Source organism: Phaethon aethereus (assembly GCF_964289735.1).
Source record: "Phaethon aethereus genome assembly, chromosome: 21".
Classification (NCBI taxonomy): Eukaryota; Metazoa; Chordata; class Aves; order Phaethontiformes; family Phaethontidae; genus Phaethon; species Phaethon aethereus.
Genome location: NC_138597.1, coordinates 548,007 through 567,809, shown reverse-complemented (window position 1 = coordinate 567,809; position 19,803 = coordinate 548,007). Strand labels below are relative to the sequence as shown.

The 19,803-nt window shown below is 54.3% G+C and overlaps 1 protein-coding gene across 2 annotated transcripts in view; it reads left to right on the top strand.

Moving 5' to 3' along the window:
• Nucleotides 1–12,181: 12,181 nt before the first annotated feature.
• EPHB2 (EPH receptor B2) overlaps nucleotides 12,182–19,803 on the top strand; it is a gene marked incomplete at both ends in the record, with an annotated part of 131,808 nt that continues 124,186 nt past the window's right edge. For both annotated transcript variants that reach the window (XM_082009332.1, XM_082009331.1), the window contains one exon: nucleotides 12,182–12,266. In XM_082009332.1, the coding sequence (XP_081865458.1) occupies nucleotides 12,182–12,266 (85 nt within the window). The remainder of the gene's footprint in view (nucleotides 12,267–19,803) is intronic.

Sequence of the window (19,803 nt, the reverse complement as noted above, 5' to 3'; positions counted from 1 at the left end):
TTCAGCCTCCACCAAATGCGGACACTTTTGTAGATCCTGTGGAGCTCATATCCCATGGCAGCAAGCTCCTCGGGCAATGACATGGGTGTGAAAATGTATTCCTGATGAAAAGGATCAGAGTTTGCAGCAGAAGGCCTGCAAACGTCCCCTCCTGCAGGCCAGCAAAGCCTCTACAAGAGTGAAAAACGCTGCTGATTTTTTGCTATATTTGATTCCAGCAGGACGTGAGAGGCCGAGCAAGGGACAGCGTGCCAGGTGCTGTGCTTGCTGACACACACGCAGCAGGCACCGCTTCCCCCGGGCAAGGATCCGAGCAGGGTGCTTAAATCAGCGCCAGTCGCTGAACGCAAAGTGCCTGATGTTTTTCGGCAGCCCCCCTTGCTCCCCTCGTTGTTGCAGGCGGTCTTTGGCTCGCCCTTCACTCAGCAGCTCCCGCAGCCTCCTTTCTTGCAGTTGCACGTATTTCTTGTCCTGGCTCTCCTCCCCTTCCTCCTTGCAGGCCTGGATCTGCTGGGAGGAGCTGCTCCTTCCCGGAGCCCCTGGAAGGCCGGTGGGCTGGGCTGCTGCAAGCAAGCACTGGGGTCTCTCGGCTGCCCAGTGATGCTCTCTTCCCACTCACGCACTCGTGCAGAGCTGGGGTGACAAACGACAGGACCCACCAACCTGCCTGGTGCAAGACCGGAGCCCTGAGCAGGGGCTGGGAGGGTTGCAGCTGCAACCCCACTGGTTTCCACGCTGCGTCTGAGCTGGACTCACAGCAGCTCCTGGAGTTTTCTGGCACCAGCCAACTCCCTCTTGGCAGCACTCCTCCCCGCGCCGGGGCTGCGCTGTTTGCTTATCTAGTGCCGTGATTTAACACAGGCGCAGGAACTCACACACTCTCTCCCAGTCTCCTTCAAATTACTTTATTGCTTCCTGTCAACTAGCCGAGCATATCCTGTTAATATACAATCCCCAACGAGCAGTTTTCACAGCATAATCCCCCTTCGTCAGATAACGCAGCTCAGCTCCTGAAGGATGCCCAGTTCTGTGGATTAGGCACCTATGGATGCAGGATCCCAGCACCAGGCAGGTATTTTCAAGCAAAGCGGGGCTGCTGTCATTATTTTTAAAGATAAACCCCAGTGCTGCAAGAGACACTGGCTTTCTCTCAGTTCTGTGTTATTTCCAGGGCTCCATCCACTGGTGACCCCTCTCAACCGATGCCAAGTGCTCTCCCATGCTGCAGTGGCAGTGAGGGTCCTGCTGCTGGAGCCTTTCTCCCAGCTCTCACTTCCCGGCTGCCGGGGGGGGCTGCCCTGCTTGGGGCAAATGTCTGTATCCACCTGCAGCAGGGACAGCAATAGGTTCAGGTGCCGCAAGAATAGCTGTTCCCTTTGCTGCTGCAAACCTGGAATCTGTGTCCCAGAGAAGGTCCGCTCATCAGATACACATGTATTCTAGAGGTGGTGGTGGGAACCTATGCGGGGGCTCTGGTCCAGCCTCCCACTTGCAGCAGGACTGTCATCAACACTAGATCAGGGCGGACGTGGCTGTGTCTGGCCAAGCCCTGGAAACCCTCCAGGGAATTTCCTGCAACACCAGGTTTCGTTACATTGCTGCAGCCCTTGAGTGAGTCTTAGAACTGATGGTGTCTTACCATCTGCCCCAAGGACCGTGGTCCTCTCAGCACCACTCAGTGATGTCCAGCCAGCAGGATATCTGCCAAAGGTGGTTGTTCTGTTTTTTCTCCTGCATGTTTCTGATCCTCCATCCCCCATGCTTGGGTCCAATGCTAAGACTGTGCATCCTGACATTGCAGTTGTAGGACATTCACACCGCTCTGCCCCACATGGTCTTCTTCAGCCTCCTCTCGGGTTCTCTCCCTAACCTTGATGTCCAGTTGATGTGCCAGCTGAGCAGTCCATGGTACTAGGCTAAGGAGATTCCTTTCAGAAAACACCCTCGTGATTTTTTGATTCTGTGATGTGGCAGTGTCCTGAAGATCAGGTCACTGCAAAGCCCGGCATGTTGCATTTGCATCACCCCTGCCTGCACATCCCTCTGTCCTTGTGCCGGGTGGTGCCAGGCCCTGCTGTTCCTGGGCTGCAGAGGCAAACAGGCAGTGCGGCTGCAGCGCGGGGAGGATCGATGGAGCTGGCGAGGTCCTCCACTGTTGACGGTCAGAGTACAGTGCTATTGAGCACGGGTGCAGCTGGGCTTTTGGGTTGCTCCAAAGGCAAACAAAGTGGGCAGATGATAAATTTGGCTTCAGGTCTAGCCCTGAAGCTGTTCCTCTGCAGCACTGCAGACACTACTAAGGACGCCTGTTTGACTACCAAGAAAGGTACGTAGCTCAAGCCCAAGCAGTGACTCTTCTCCCTGGGGAGCAGAGACCTGTGCTAAACTTCCCTGACATAATCCACGACATCTTCTGTGGCCATTTCTTCAGCAAACTGTGGTATTTCAGAGCTCTGGAGGCTGTATTCCAGTTGGTCCCTTGTTGCAAGCTAAAAGACACTGTTTGTGCCTGCTCCAAGCATGCCCTTGGTCATCAGACTCCTCCGTTGGCCTGAGGAAAGGGAACATATGTAGCCATGTAATGCAGCTGTAGCATGACACACAGCCATGTTTTTGTCATCATATTGCCCAAGTTTTTCCTTGATCCTGCCACTAGGACAGTTTTTTTGTCTGAAGTTGTTCCTGGACGTTGAGGACAATCTTTGTGCTAGTTGTTGGTTTTACTAGCAGCTGGATCTGCCTTCAAGTGCTTATGATTCTCTCTGCACTTAACACCTCATTAGCTGGAACATCTACTTACAGAGCACAGTTCTGCTGGTCTGAAAAGAAGGAAAATCCTGTTTGACTCAAGAGCAAAACAGATCACTTATCTCAGACACATCTGAACAGCTGGTCCTAGAAATTTATTCCAAATTAAAAAACATTTGAGAAGAAGTATCTGTCCTCACAGGTGAATCAGGGGCTGATTTATTTCCTCTCTACTATGCCTGCTGAGCAATTCTTCAGCACAGACCCAACCTCACAGACCCAGCCTGACACATCCCTGCCTCTGTATCCCAAGGTTGGAGGCCTCCGTGACTGCTGTGCCTAGAGGGGATGGAGCAGCCATGGTCCCCTTACAGCTGCCTGCTGCTGCCCTCCCTCTGATCTCTTGCTCCAGTGGAGAGCAAGGGAGTGCTCCTCCCTTGCTAAAGTACCCAGCTAAAGTCCCCAGCCCAGCACTGATGCAGTAGCTCTGGCTCTTGGCAATCCCAGCTCTCCACACAGGATGAAAACCATCTCAAGAAAGGAAAAGGCGAAGAGTTGTTTTAATTAAAACCAAATTAAAGTCCTCTCTGATGGCAGCCTGGAGATGAGTAAGGGGATACGGCAGCCTTTGTCTCAGGACCTGAGCTCAGAGTGAATGGTGCTGGCAGCCAGTCAGCAAGGATGCACTGGAGGTCCCCATCCATGCACTGGTGCCGTGTTGATGCCAGGGAGCATCTGCAGTGGCTTAGTCCAGAGGTCGGCGTAAGCCCGTGAGGCGAACCTCCAGCATCCACAACAGCCCCGGTGGGCCCAGGAAGGGTTTTAATGGCAGAAAGGGGACAGGCTGGGAGGCTGCATGAGCCCAGATCTGTATCAAATACTTCCCAACTATTTTAATTTCCATGAGTTTCCCTGTGTCTTACATATTCCTGGATCTTTCTTCCAAGAACTTGTCCAGTCGCCACTTGAATCCCTGGGAATTTTGTCACAGCTCTTCTGAGGACCTCCACCGTTCATCTTCCACCCATGTGAAGAATCACCTCCTTTACTCGTGAACTCTAATCTTTTTGAACCTTGCCCTGAACCTCACACAAGTTTCACTTGACAGCCTTCATTTATTTATGGAAAAAGACAGAGAGTGACCACCTTGTTGCTGTGCAGGTGAGGTTATGGTTGTTTTCCCTATGTGCATTGCTTATCCTCTGTCACCTCTCTGCTTGTCCCTACTCCTGCCAGTTCTGTGTCTGTTGAAGAGGCCGGGTCCCAGCCCAGACACTGCAGGACTGACTGGTGACCTCCCTCCGCTTACAGCGCCTGCTGCTCACTCCTCTCCGCTACCATCTCTTAAGCAATTAAAAAGACAAGGAACTTCCCTTGTACCCCCTGGCTGCTTGCTTTCCTTAAAAAAACTTTTGGCAAGGGACTTAATGGAAAGCCTTTGGGAAACCCCAGCAGATGACATGAACAGATTGCACTGATCCGCATGTGCCTGGCCGCTCTGAAGGGCTCCAAGCGGTTGCGGAGCAGGACTCCCCTTTGCAGTAGCCCCGTGCACTCTCCCCTGGCAGATCGCACTTATCCAGGTGTCTTCAACTCTGCCCACGACAGACACAGCCTCTGTGCAAGCAGCCCCGGGCTGCAGCTCTGTGGTGCTCTGTGCCTTCCTTGGACTTTCCATACAGGCTGGTGTCTTGTTGGCCACCACAGCACCCTTCAAGACACACGGTCCTCTCCGGCTGCCAGGAAAGGGTGGTGAGGGGCTTGGCTTTCACGCTGCGGCAGGACAGGAGCACGGACACCTCCCGTGGGCGCAGGGGTTGTCAGCAGCCCCAGGTGCTCACAGGTCCCCTGAAGGAGCACTCGAGAAGGAGAAATTTCTCAGAGATCAGCCAGGATGCTGATGCCAATGGGCCGAGAGGGTCCCAATGGCTGCAAGGACCAAGTCCTGCGTGGAAAAATGCAAAGAGCTTCCTCCATTGGCAACACTGAAGGGCTTGATGAAAGCATGAAACCATGACCTTTCTGACCATTGCAGCCCCCTGTGCTTGGTGTGCATGGCAGGGACCTGGGCAACAGCCTCTCTACCAGCTCCGCTTTGTCCCGGCGGTGCCATGGCAGCATGTCAAGGGGACAGGAGTCATCTGAGTCCTTTTTGGCTGGCAGGTCCCTCGTGTCACCAGGGCAGCAACCCAAAGGGGCAGCCACGCTCCATCCATCTTGACTAATTGGTCAGTGTTTCCTCCCACTCCCTGCCAGACCCATCTCCTGCTGGCAGACAAACACGGAGCAGGTCTCTGCTCCTGCGCCACGGCCAGCACTCCTCAGGCCCTGCAGGGATACCTCCTCTCCCTCTGCCCACCCCAGACTGCCCCCTCATTCTGCTCATGTTTTCAGTGTGAGCCCTGGCCACTCCTTCCTGGAAGACGTGCTCTCTCTGCCCACCACCTCCACCGCGCTTGCATGTTGTTACTGCTGCCCCGTCCCATTCCGCCGCTCTCCTGCCTCTGCACTCTGTGCGCTTCTCCCTGCACGTACCCCACGTTCATCACCCCGCTGTCCCTGGGCAGGAGAGGATAATGCCGTGCTAGAGCTTATTACTCGGATGAGTCTTCAATAAAATAAAAAGGGAAGTCAGTGAATATTAGCACGAAGAGCTTGTGCATGCATTTGCCAGCATGCAGCGGCGCTCTCACTTTGCAGGACTTGTTCCAGCTCAGGCACGTTTTAGCCAAAACCGTAACGGAGTGGGTATTCCCACACCCAAAGAGAAAATGTGAACTGCCTATCATACAGCATGCAGCACCGTTCCTCCTGACTCCTGACCTTTTATCTGCAGACCTTGGAGGGTTTTTGCCTACACACCACTCAGCTTTCTCCATGCCACTGCGTGTCCCTTAGCTTGCTCCTCATTGGAAAGACCCAGACAACCTGCCTCTTTTCCGTCCTTCTCCTGTGGAGGGAGATGTGGTTGCCTCCTTCAAGTCTGCCTTTTTATAGTAGCCTCCTCTTAAGAGAAAAGAGCAATTTCACAACATGCCATTGCCTTTGATCCTGTATTTGCCTTCTCGTAAACCTACAGTGTCTCAGGGCACCAGAGGATTTTGCTCATGGGTGCTTTGAACATAACACATAATGATGCATTTTTTCGTAGTGTTCATAAGCATTTGAAAAACTCCTATTTTTAACACCAGCAATGAGAAAAAACAGGTAGTTTTCTCCCCAGTTTCCTATTAAATGCCATTTCAGCATTCCCAATTTCACAGATGCCACCCTGTAATTTTATAGTATTAAACAGAGACCTGAGTTTGACTTTTCAGCTCTTCTAGCTTCCTTTGAACAACTTTAAAGCTATTTTCCAGAAGACTTCTGGACTGTGGATGCCCTGCCACAAAATAGCTTGGGTTACATCCTTTTCTTTTACAAATCTTTAAAAATGACAGCAATTAAGTGGTGCAACCTTTTATGTCATTACCTCTGTCAGTATGTAATGCCTGGCAGTTTTTCATCAGACGTTACCTACTGGGCAGTTTTATTCTTTAACATTGCTATTTCTGGCTAACCATAAGATAATCAAGGAGTAAAATGAAAATATTTTCCAGAATACAAAAACCACCTACTGCCAGTCATGCCTTATCATTGTAAAGTCTTCTGGATTAGATTTACATACATAACATGATATTCTGGTGATCATTCCACTTATTCTTTGCTGTATATCTAGATCCTTTGTTTTTCTTTATGTATTTTTTAAAACATAGATTAATAACTTATATTCTTGACTGTTGCATTTCTCTACATTCTGGGAAATTGGGAGTTCTTTGTAATTTATATGCTTTTATTTAAATTTGCCTTCTCAATCTAATTTTTGTCCTTTCCATCTCCATAAGGTCCTGCTTATATTTATGATACCGACTTTTTCAAAAGACCTGACATGTTTGCAGTCCTGAAGGAGATACCTTTATAAAATTCACTTTTCCAAAACTTTCTTTTAACTCTGCAGCCAGTTAACATACAACCACGATTGGATAATTTCTGCAGTGTCTAATCTAAGGTTTACCTGTCTCATCTGTTCTCCTGTCTGAGTTCATCTCCAACTGCCATCATAAGCTGGGCTTAAATTACCTGTTAAAGAAAATATCAGAAATTTCCTGCCCAATTCTACAGTTCTAAATCTGTTTTAAAAGCCTCAAAAGTGCCTCCTCTCTTTAATTTGTTCCCATGGATACCATTCAAAAGTTTCATTCATTTCAGGAGTGCAACACTTGTCAAATCGTTAATGCAGTCCGCCAGTACTTTTGCTTCCTAACGTAGCTGAAGGCTCTAAAACCTAAGACTTCAGAAATTGCAACGGCAACAGAAATACGGCTACCTTCCACTCCTCGCGGCTCTCTGCAGCCACCCTGGTCTCCCTGAAGAAGTGAAATCCCCACCTGAAGCTTTTCTGGGGCTCTGCGGCGCTCCCGGGGGTCCCAGCCCAGGACGATGCTCCGTTGATGCGTGCCATCCTCTTACTTTGCCCCTTTCCTCTCTGTCTCATCCCCGCTTCTGGTACCAGGTAGCGTCAGAGTTTGTAACACGCATGAATCTTTCACGGAGCAACAGATGAGCTCAGAAATACCGGAGGAATGAGCTGAAGGAGCGAGGGAGCTGCTTGTTCTCCGTTAGCTCCCCCCGGGCAGGACCCTGCAACAAGCTAAACGGGTTGAGCAAGGGCGGCTTTCCAGTGTCACGTTTCAGCACAAGCCATCCAGGGCCAGGTACCCTCACAAAGCATAAAAGGGATGTAAAAGCCTTATCTTGATTTAACTCTGCACAGGGAAACCTCACCACGATGTCCCCAGTGGGGTGGGGGTGGCAGTGGGTTGCAGCCAATGCCTGCTTGGTGGCTGGAGACCAGTACAACTGGTAAAGATGCTGGTCCGCTCTGGGAGGCGAGGTAGGATGGGGTGAGAGGTCTGAGGTCCCGAATAATGTCTCTGTACCTGACAGATCAGGGACTGGGGATCTTGAGCCGCGAGGCACCGGGCAGCAACCAGGGCTCGGCCCCTGCTGCTCCCACCCTCCCTCCTGAAGGACCAGACCTGCTTCTCCACCAGACTGCAGAGCATTTGGGGTGACGGGGAAAGGTGAGGAAGGACAGAGGGAGGCCGCTCTCGGTGACAGGCAGCAATCACATATATCTACGGGGTCTCTTGCTGTTCACACAACCTTCACAGGGGGTAGGAAAACCTGCTGTTGGGAACAAGTTCCTCCACCCCCTGCTGAGCTCGGGAACATTAAGTAGGTGATAATAAGCGGTCCCTGAGCAGCAGGGCCTGCTCTCCTTTGGAAAGTGCTACTCAAGACAATTTATCATTCAGACAAAGAGGGGAAAAAGGGTTAAACACTGCCCAGCCTCCCTAACCAGCGGTGGCTTTGGTTATCTGCTGCATGGCTGCAGGGCTACATGGTGCCTGTACATGTTCGGGGATCAAGAGTTAAGTGTTTAAATGATAAGTGATATCTTAAAAACATAAGTTTAGCAATGAATCTGTGCCGACAATACTATACTATTAGTTAATAGGCAGAATTAACTCACTGGCCTGGGGCCAAGCCCGTCACAGCCAGAGCCAGAACAGCTGAAGTTGCTTTTCACTTGGGTTTTGCTTTTACGGGATTTGCTGCTGCAGGGAGACTGACTCTGATTTCTGTAAAAATATGCTCATGTTTTCCTCCTCCCAACCTGCCCCTGGAAGCTCGAGGCTCCTTGGAGCCTGAGGGATTCAGCCAAGAGCTGAAAATCTTTCCTTTCGCATGCAGAGACGTGAGCAAGGGTGCCGATTTCCTGCAGGGCATCTGTCCACAGCCCCCCACCAGCTGTCTGCCCACTCTCTGCCTGCTCAGAGTGGGTCTTTACAGACATATTTACTGCCCTAGGTGCCACCAAGGCACCTACTCCCCATCCATCCCATCCAAAATTAACTGCCCTCTCCCTCAATTAGGGGTTTGAGCTTGATCAAGTAGCTCCAGGGGATGGAGCTTCCCTGGACCCCAAGAAGTAGCCTCTCTCGGATCCTTCTGGTAGCTGGGGCTCCTTGGGTGATGCTCTTTCTCACTCCTGGCCCTAGGATGGCTGCACTGAGCCTCAAGTCTGTGCATGACAGCTCTGTATCCCCAATTGCACAGATGCTGCTTCATTCATGACGCTTTCCTTTGTGCCTCCCTTGAGTCCTGGCTGTCGCCTGCTGCACCTCTTTAACCTTGCAGAGAGTGAGAGGAAGCCACCTCCTCCAGGTGTGATGAGCCAAGGGCTTCATATGCAAATGAAACCTGTTCTTCCTGCACCCGGAACTGAAAATGCTATATTAAATGCGTCACCATCAAACCCATTTTAATGTCCCCTAGATGTCATCTCTCTTGGCTCTGTCTGCCTGGGAATCATCTTTGGATATAAACATGTAGGTGCAACTGAAATGGTTGCTGTCCCACTTTTGTAACCCTGGTGCTGCTGCTCTTCCCAGAGAAGGCTTTATCTAACGCTCTTTGTAGCAGGGTTTAAGCGTTGCTCTGTGACAGTGCTGCCCAAGACTGACAAGACGTGGGCAGCAACTACCAGTATAACCAATATACCTTGCCTCCCAAGGTGGGACCAGCTGCCTGATGGTCGTCAGTATCATGTGACATAGTGCTGTGGTCACTTGTCACCAGATGGCAGCAAGGAGAGCATCAGCTCACATTGTCGTGGCTGGCTGAGGACAGCAGTGTGGATGTACAGTGCTCCCTGGTCTACCACCATCCTTCACAGAAGCCTCTAATTCTGGTGCAGAATGAGAGGAAGGTGCAGAAAAGGACATGGAGGAGGTCCAGGATCACTCGCCATGGCAAGGTGCGTTGTGGCACTTCCAAGTCTGCTTGGTGATCAGAGAAGCTTGTCGGCTGCAGGACAGAAGGAGGAGGCTGGTCGCACCCCCTACACTGACAACAGCAAGCTTGTGAGGGTAGCTGTGGGGCCTTGGCAGGCCGTCCTGTGGATGCTGAAGGGATGCGACAGTCATAGAAAGCCCTTGGGAGCAGAGTGAAGGCGTGAGGTGGGAGCAGAGTGAAGGCGTGAGGTGGGACCAGTGCTCACAGTTCATGACTATGAGGAGCATCTTTAGGGGACAGGGTGGACTCCTATGAGTACATAAGATCCTCAAAGTCACTGAGGCAGTCAGACAATAAGTCTATGTAGTCCAAGGTCCCATCTCCAGCAGCAACAGCCTAAGGGGATGCTCAAAGGAGTTGAAGAAGAGGGAAGGTCTCCGGTGACAGTTGAAAAAATCCCTACTGCCTCTTGGCAGCGCAGCCCTGGAGCCTTGCAAGAAAATCCTGAGGGTCTGGGTGGACCCTAGGGCAGCAGGGCTGCTGCTTGTTCTTCGACTCCAGGCTCTCGTCTTGGAGACCAGCGTGGATCCTCTGGGACATACCTGTTTTAGGGCATTACAGGACACAAAAACAGCCCTGGGATCTGGAAAGACTGAAATGATGGTTTGAGGAGTCTAGAAATGGTGAGTGCTTTCCAACATCTGATGAGAAATGCTGGGTGCTCCAGAGCAGCGGAGAGTGAGGGAACCGTTACAGAGCCTGGAAAATGAGGGAGTCCTGGAGAGCACTGGTACGGTGGGTAACTGCAGGGATGCCTGGGCTCCTTGCCCTGCAAAGGAACATGTCTGGAGATAGGAGATAGGCTGTCCCTGGTTCTTCTGCCTCCTTCTGTAATGAATTGAGCACGCTCCATGCAAGAGTGAACGCTAATGAGGCGATGAAAACTTCTTCACACACTATGGAGCTGGGCCACAGGGTGCTCTGGAGGCTGCTGCATTGAACATGGGGCCAACCTGTATGACCAGTAACATCTGCAGTGATAGGAGCTCCCAAAGGGGATGAGAGCCTGCAGCTGGCCACACTGAGCTGGGGAAGCCCATTCGGTTCATGCATATGGCTAACACCATCAGGAGCCTTGACCTCCTCCAAACACAGCTGTGGTTGGCAAGAAATGAGTCTGCGATGGGTCAAGGCAGGGAACCTGAGATGTTCAAGCTGCTGGTGCTGCAGAGGGACAAATAAGAGCTCAGTGAGGCAAGCCTGTTTTTTTCAGTGTCTTGGACACTTTGGTGAGTTGAGGGGCAGGGATCCATCCTGGCAGTCCAATGGCTCTTCAGCTCTTGGCCTATGAACCTTGCACGGCTCGTATAGAGCTCCACGTGTAGGGCGTGACTTTCCCTGAGAAGATCCTCCAGGAGACACACGTGCTTTCTGTGGGATGCATTTGATGCCCCTCCCGGCCAGAAGAAAGAGGGACACAGCTACAGGAGGTGAGCAGAGGGGCACTGCTGGGTGCAGAGTGGGTGCTAGCAGGCTGGAAGGGGTGAGAAGGAGATGTTAGGGTGGTGGCAGAGGGGACCTCCTGGTAAGTCACACATGTCCTGAAGAGGATTTGGCTCATGAGGTGCCCAAAGGGCACCCAGGCATGTGGGAATGTCGGGGCTGTTGGGTGGTGTGATGGAGAGGTGGAGCTGGGTCTCAGCCTGCACCTTCTGCGAGAGTCCCGCTTGACCCCATCTGCTGTGAGTGGGGCTTGTAACCAACTCACAACTGCTCCACATGGGACTTGAGGGAACTCCTGCTCACACCCCACCTGGGGTGACTCCAGGGGGTCTGGGGAGGTCAGGGCTTCCCGGAGCCTGCCAGGAACAAGCCACGGATTTTGCCAACTCTTTTTTTTTTTTTTTTAATTGTTGGTCCCTCTGGACACATCCCTTTCTCCTGCCGGACCCTGCCCGCAGCCAGCACACTCCCCTCCGCGACCTTCGACCCCCCCCGGGACGCCCCATGCCCGCCCCGGTGGGGCAGCGGCGGGGGGCGAGGGCCAGGCGGGCGCACCCCCGGAACGGAGGGATGCTCAGCCCGGGGCCGCCGGCCAGGCGCGGGGCTGCGGGCGACGGGAAGGGCGGAGGCGGGGGCATTCCTCCGGGAACCCCCTCCCCGGTTTTTGCGGCGCGCAGTCAGCCCCGGCGAGGAAGATTTGGGCTGAAATCACGGCTTTCTCTGGATGATCGACAGCTCCGGGAGAAACCATCGGCGGGCGGGGGGAGCCGCCGCCCGCCGCCCGCCCGCCGCCCCCCGCCGCGCCGCCGGCCCCCCGCCACCCCCCCGCCGCGCCGCCGCCCGCCCGCCGCCGCCGCCCGCCGCCCGCCGCCCCCGCCGGCAGCGCGGCGCCCCAGGGCGGGGCGGGCGGCGCGGGGCGCTCCCCCGCGCGGCGGCGGCGGTGGCTCGGCCCGGCCGCGGCGGCGGGGCCGGCGGTGCGCTCCGTGCCCGCGGCCGTGCCCGCGCCGGCGGCGGCCCCAGCGAGGGGGCTCGGCTCTGCGCTCCGCCGCTCGCCCGCCGCCTCCATGGAGCGCCGGCCGCGCCGCCTCTGATGCCCGGCCCGGCGCGCACCATGGGGCCGCTGTGGCTCTGCTGCCTGCCCCTCGCCCTCCTGCCGCTGCTCGCCGCCGTGGAAGGTAAGGGGGGGCCGCGGGGGGCGGGGGCCCTTCTGGGGCAGGGCGAGCCCCCTTCGGGTTTTTTCCCCTATTTTTTTCGGGGGGTGGCATTTTGTCCCCCTCCCCCTTCCCCGCCGCGCCCCCTCCGCCGCGCTGGAGGGGAGGCGAAGTTTTGGGGAAGTGCTGCCCCAGCTGGAGGTGTTGCCGCCGGAGCCCGGTGCGGAGCTGGGGGCCCCTCGTGTCTGTGTGTGTGAGTGTGTGTGCGTGTGCGTCGCCGTCTCCAGACCCTCCCGATCGCTGCGTTGCCCTTCTCTCCGCCATCCCCTCGCCAAGGTGGGCATCCCCCGCCGGCACCCCGGCACCCCCGCAGCAGGTCGCCGGGTGCTGGTTGGGTACCACGGAGCCTCTCCCCTAGGGATGCCCGGGCTTTGCCACACCGTGCCCGCTGCTGGCGGCTGGGGGAGGCTTTGGGGCGCACCTCAACAAGGCCTTGCCGGCATCCTGGAGCTCATGGCCGGCTCCCCGTTGGCGGCGTGGCTTTCCCGGCGTCCCCGGGAGGAGCTGGGCTCCCCGCCGAGTTTCCCCGGTGCTCAGACAAAGCAGAGCCAGGCGGCAGGTGGGGAGCTCCCGCGGGGTGGGTGTGCGGAGAAGGCGCTGGGTGGGAGGCCGGCGGTGGGGTCTAGGTAAGGAAAGACTCGTCTTTCCGCTCCCAAGCCCATCTCAGCCGTGGTTGCGTGCCTCCAGCCCGCCTGCTGCACAGGCGCCCCGGGAAGCACTGGAGAACTGGGCTGGGTAGGGGTGAAAGCAAGGTGTCAGGCCGAAAACGGGCTCATCCCGGCGCACCGCGGTTCACCGGTATCTGCCCATCGCGGGAGGGCTGTGTCCGAGCTGGCGAGGGGCTGGGTGGCTCTGCTGGCCCCCTGGCTTCGCTGGGCCGGCAGACAGGCTGGGCGGCCGCTGCTGGCCTTGGGCGTGGAGGCACCGGGTGGTGGGAGCTGCATGGACGGTGTTTGTCTGGAACATGGATGAGGCACCATTTATTAAAGTTGGAGTTTTGGGAGATGACTCATGGGTTGGCCAGCTATACATCGTGATATTTACAATATGGGAGCTTGGCATAAATAGGACTATTTACGTTGCAGTGGAGAGTGCTAGCCAGCTATGCTATTCAAATGAGCCCAGTATGTTTTTAATTATGAGGGGGGAGGGTTGGGGTGATGAGCGTGTTTGTGGGAGCATACGTGTCCATGTGGGACTCTGGCCTGATCAGCTGGCGGCGTTGACACTTACAGCGGGGCTTGTGCTTGGCCAGCGGGGCCCGAGCGGGCTTGGCCGTGCAGAGCTGACGCTGCTGACTATGGCAGGGGAGGGAGCCAGGCGCCTTGTGCAGGGATGGGGTGACACCTCCACCCCGCCCTGCCCTCCCTGCACGTCGAGAGGAGCTGCCGGGCTGTCGGTGACCAGCTCCCCGGGATCTTGCATACTTGCTTGTAGACATGGGTGACCTTCCCACCGTCACGGCAGGAGCAGCGGGGGCTGGATGCATGAATGCTCATCCCAAGGGATGGGGAATACGTGTCAGGGGATGAGGGGGCAGACAATGCTGGCGGGGGGTTCCACCCACCCGAGATGATTGCCATAAGGTGTGCTCCTCCACGGGTGGGGTCGCTTATGGGGAGATGGTCAATGGGGGCCCTACACCGTGCTTCCAGTGGCCGTCCCCGTCTGGGGCTGAACACGCTGATTTGGGTTCGGTGGGGTCCCTCCCACGCCCCTGCTGTTGCCTCCTGCCTTGTGTGTGTGTGTCGTGGGGTTGTGATGGTGTGTGTGTGGCAACCAGCTACGATGTCCTAGCCTTTCACTCCTTTGCAAAGGCTTCTGGAGAACTGGCGAGGTGAAAGTGCATGGGATGCAGCTCCCTGGGCACACCTCTGGTCTTTCCTCTTCTTCGGGAGCTGCCTCTTCCTGGGACTCCCTGGGATGCTTGGACGCGGTGTCCGTCGGCATGTCTGGATGCTATGGGCCCCATCGGTGCAGGCAGACTGACCCAAGAGCAGCCGCTGGCCAAGGAGACAGTGGCTGGACCTCACTACATCCCCCCAGCCACAGGGCACCTCCGTGTCGGTGATGCCCTCCGTGCTGCCATCACCAGCTCCAGCAAATTCCCAGGGCCAAAATGGGGGAGAAAAAGGCTTGTTCAGGGAAAAAACGTGTTCTGGTTATTTGCGCGGGGATCCTTGCCTCTTGAGTCCTCTTTTCAGCTCTGCTACAGAGCTTTTCTGTAATGCTGGTAATTTCACTTGCCTCCTCTGTGCCTCAGTTTTCCTAATTACAAGGCGTAAAATAATACAAGCATCTTTCCCAAGGGAACCGCGAGGTTTTGTTAATGAACATGACAAAGTGCTTTGGGATCCGTGGTTGAAAGCGCAGCTTTAGTCAATGCGCGCGTGTGTGTGGTGTTTATTTATCTACATGCTTTATATTTCTCTGTACGCTATATATTCACTTGCATTTAACAAACCTTAATTAGAAACAAAGCCGATAGGGAAGGAAATATAAACAGGACTCTGCATGAAAATTGGAAGTTGATTACTCACTGGCCAGCAGAATGCGTGTCTCGGGCTTGGGAGGAAAGGCTGTTTGGTTAAAACCGGCTCTGTTAAAAGGAAATGTGAAAGGAACGTAAAACATAAATCAATATGGAAAACAGGGAGGTGGATGACAATGTACATAAAGCAGAGGTTAAGAATTGCGTACAGTTGTTAAAGCAGTTGCAAGGTAACGTATCTGCAGCTGAGAAAGTTCAGGCTTATAAAAGGAAAGGGTTTTTTTTTAAAAAAAAAACAACCAGAAAGTCAAGAACAAAGGAGTCCTGGAAGGGTCTGGATCCCACACCGGTTGGTAACAGTGCCGCTATCACTAACGGCTCTTCTTTGTATTCCTGCCGGCATATGCTGCATGCATATCTGGAGTACTGATACTTCCGAGGTATTTTTGGGGGGAGCTGGGAAGGGCACTTAGGTATTTTAAAGTCAACAACCTGGCTAACTCGTATGCGAGGGGGGAGAAAAAACCCAAAGGCGCTCTTCACCCTGTTGGAGTTAACTTTTCATAAACCTTGTGGCGCTGGCAAGCTTCCCGGGGGCTGGAGGAAAGCCAGCCGTGTGCCAAAAAATGCAAAAGGAGAAACGAGATGGCCCTAATACCTGTGAGGGTGCAGGCAGCCCCGGAGCCGGCAGCGCGGAGGCAGCGGTGGGCGCTGAGGGGTGAGGGAGAATCGCCTGGCGTGAGTTTTGCCGGGAAGCGGCATCGCGGGCGGGCCAGGGAACGTGATGTTGAGCATCCTGCGCCGGGTGGTCGCGATCCTGAGCCCGGCCTTGGGCTTGGAGAGGGATGCTGGTATGGGAGGGCCGTACCCTCTCCCCGGGGCATGCCGTGGCTGAGGTGCTGGACGTGAACACCCGTGTCCATCCTCCAAGCAAGCTGGAGATAGGACCTTTGTGTTCCTACATAGTTAATAATGTATTAAAATGTACACAATGTACCTTATGCATTTATTATATTGCATACGTGTACATAATATACATTATATTGTATTTTTTATACGCTATAACATATTTTAGTGGTAAAACATGGTCACCTCTCTCGTACACATGGTCATGACTCACTGCTGAGCACCTCTGCAGCCTCCTCCAGGCCCAGGGTGGTGTGGGGGGATGCCAGCAAACACAGGGGACAGACTGTGTGTCGTTGTGTCCGGCTTCGTGGTCTCAGTGGAGGAAGATTTTAGCCATCTCTTCGGGGTTATGGGTCACACCAGAGCAGTTGCTTTGACCTTGGTGCTCCAGGGAGGTGGTGTGTTCCAGGACCACAGGAGCTGCAGGAGCATCCCAGCGAGCCCAGCACACTCCGGAGGGATGCGGTGGAGCAGCAGGTCCAGGGAAACCCATGGGAAAAACACGGGAGCTGTCGAGAAGCTGATCCATGCCGTGTGTTTGAACTCCAGATCTATAAATGCTGTCCTGAGTCCAGGGTGGAAACAAATTTTGACAAATGTGGGGCACAGAGCAGAGACTGTGGATTTGGGTCAGCCCTGTACTGACCCATCTCCCTGCCACCCTGTACTGACCATCTCCCTGCCACTGCCTGCCCTCCTCGGTCCTGTTTCTTGGGTTAATTTTTGACAAGGTGCATTCCTTGTACCCACCGGCCCTTTACATTACCGGGCCAGTGACCGGGAAGGAAAACTCCTTTTGGAGACCAAATAAATTGGTGCCCGATTTAAACATCCATGTAGCTGCCATTGCACCTCTGCTCCTCCGCTTTTCCTGGGCGGGAGCAGCAGTTGTTCCCGATCCCTGCTGTATTTCCAGCTTCTCTGGGTGATAGAAGTGGAGGGAGCAGATGCTGGAGGGAGATGCCAAGGGGACAGGGCTGTAACAAGCTGGCAGTGACGAGGGCTCGGGGCTGGCGTGGCCACTGATGTACCCCAGCTCCTTGGGACTCCCTACAGAGGGATCTGAGGGTGCAAAGGGGACATGGCTGTGCCCTGGGGATGCTGCCAAGGAGTTTTGGGGCTGCCCCCCAAGGATGGGAGAAGCAGTCCCCTTTGCAGATGAGCTAAGGATCTGCCTGCACTAGTCGGCAGCCGATTACGTACACATACCTGAGCTGGCTGGAAAGAGGGGTGGGCACCAGCGGGGCTGCAAAACCGGCCTTCGGAGCTGGGTAAATACTGGATGCTGAGAAACCTCCCGAGGCCCGAGTGCTTTTGCGCGAGTGCAGCCAGAGTTGTGATAAACGAGGGTCTGGGCCCACCGCTCCTGCGCCAGCACGCGCCCGCTCCTGACAGACCGCGCCTGCTGGGGTGGTGGGTGCGTGTGGGGGGGTCTGTCCAGGAGCGGGTGTGGGGTTCCCATCCCACAGAAAGTCCTTTTTTACTGAGAAAGACCCCTGTCAGCTCCCACCCTGGTTTGCAATCCTTCTCAAACCTGGTTCTGGTTTGCAGAGACGCTGGAGCGAAGCGCGGCCGCCCCGCGATGCGCTGGGATGGGGGTAGCGGGGGGATCCTCGGAGGCAAAAGTTCAGCCGTTAGATAAGGGGGTAACGACGGGGCCTCCTGCGATAAGGCGCCGGTGTGCGACGCGGGCAGGAGGGAGCGGCAGTGCCTGGGGGGGTGGAGGGGGCTCTGCGCTGGCTGGTACCCGGGGATGCAGGCAGCACGGGGCGGCGGGTGCTGGGGGGGCGGGCACCCCTCGGGGCTGGGAGCTAGGAGGGTGTGAGGAAGGAGAGGTGCCGCGGCGGGGTGCGCAGGGGTGCGCAGGGGTACGTCGATACTGGCTCTGTACCGATATTCGGTGTTTGGGAACGGGCCGGCAGGACGGCGGTCAGTGCCAGGGAGCGGGCGCAGGGGTGGCCGTGCGGGCATGCTGGCCCCCCGGGCACGGCACGTGGAGACGACCGGGCAAGGGCGGATCACGGCGTGCCGTCCGCCCCTCGCTGCTCCCTTTCTCGGCGATGAAGGGAGCAGCATCGGGTCTCTGTACCCCTCCGACCCGACTCGCCGCACCAATTGCCGAACATTAAAGGAGATGAAGCGGGCCACGAGGGCAGAAAACACAACTATAGTTGTGGATGGTCCTTGCCTCCATAAATGTCACAAAGGGGCGTTATTCAGAAATTACAGTTTTAGTGGCTGTGCATAATCGCAGCCCGTGAGAGGAGGATCTCTTGATTTAGACCCGAGCATCACGCGCGATGCAGTGTGAGGTGTGGGGCTGGCTCCGTGGGAGCAGGTTCAGTGTCCCGGCGGGCACAAGAAAGGGCTGGTGAGCTCCAAAAGTTGGTGAAGCTTTCTCAGTCGATCTGATAAATGATGTTCCTTCCACCTTACCTCTCATAGAGGCAGACCATCGCATCTGTAAAATGCCCAGCACTTAAAAATGCTACACAGCATTTTGTAAGTAAGGCAAAATGAAGGAGCTAGCTGAAGGGAGCAGCTGAACGAATAAAATACTTGCACATGATGTAGGAAATTATATGAAAGCTCAGAATAAATGCAACGTGGCCATTTAACATATGAGTTAAAAAAAAATAAATCTGGATTAAATGGCAAACTGAAGGGGGTCACCAGAGGTAAAAAGGTGTTCTTCAGTGTCGTGGTTTAGCCCCAGCCGGCAACTAAGCACCACGCAGCCGCTCACTCACTCCCCCTCCCACAGCGGGGCGGGGGAGAAAATTAGGAGAAAAACCTTGTGGGTTGAGATAAACACAGTTTAATAGGACAGAAAGAAAGAAGGAAACAACAATGATAATACCACCAAAGGAATGTATAAGAACAAGTGATGCCCAATACAGCAATTGCTCACCACCCAGTGATCGATAGCCCATCCCCGAGCAGCGATTTCTGCCCCCTGGCCAACTCCAGTTTATGTACTGGGCATGACGTCGGATGGTAGGGAATATCCCTTTGGCCAGTCTGGGTCAGCTGTCCCGGCTGTGTCCCCTCCCAGCTCCCCGTGCACCCCCAACCTGCTCGCTGGCAGGCCAGCACAAGAAGCTGGACTGTCCTTGACTGCTCAGCAACAACCCAAAACATCAGCACATTATCAACAGTTTCTCATCCCAAATCCAAAACACAGTCTCACACTGGCTTCTGTGAAGAAAACCAGCGCTATCCTGGCTGAAACCAGGACATTCAGAAAGTGGAAGTGGTATCTAGAAGGGTATAATAGAAAAAAATCAGAAACTGTGGTGTGGTGAATGTAAAACCATATATGCCAGACTGAGAGGCTTTTGAAAAATAACTTGTGAGAAGAAATGAATTATGTCCCCAAGTTGCCTCTCAAGAAATGAGAATCTTGAGGGTAAATCCGAACAGGATGGAGTACTTGGGGAGATGAGAAACAACTTCAGTGTTCCCCCAAATGGCCGTGACCAAGGGGACTCCTGCCAAGGAGCTTTCCTTCCCAGGGCAGGGCTGAGAGACTGCCCTGAAGTGATGGCAGAAGAGCTTACATATTGAAATAAATTGGTAAAATGAACGTGTCCCAGAGCAAATGGGATGAGCATCCTTTAAGAAGAGCTCCCTGGGTGATCCAGGAGACTCCAGAGCAGTAATTTTAGAGGAAGGGCTCTCTTATGGATTAAGATCTGCTTAAAGAGGGAGAGACAAAGAGTGAGTTTTCCCACTGGACGGGGGTCAGCATGAGGCTTGCGCTGTGTGACATATTTATAAACATGCTAGAAAGGGGTGGGAACTTGAAGGCAAGGAAGTTTGCAGATTATACAAAATTATTCAGGACTATAAAAACAACAGTTGTGTTTAAAATATTGTAAAAGGATCTCTTGACACTGGATAACCAGGCTATAAAGTGGCAGATTAAATGTAGTCAGCGATGAATGAAAAGGGATTCACATGGAAAAAATTACCCTAAACCCATGCATGCACAGTGGCAGTCTTTAAATTACTTATTAGCATTTTAAGAAAGAGATCTTAAAGTCATTGTGGATGGCTCTTTGAAAGCATCAACTCAGAACGGGGAAGGGCTGGGAAAGG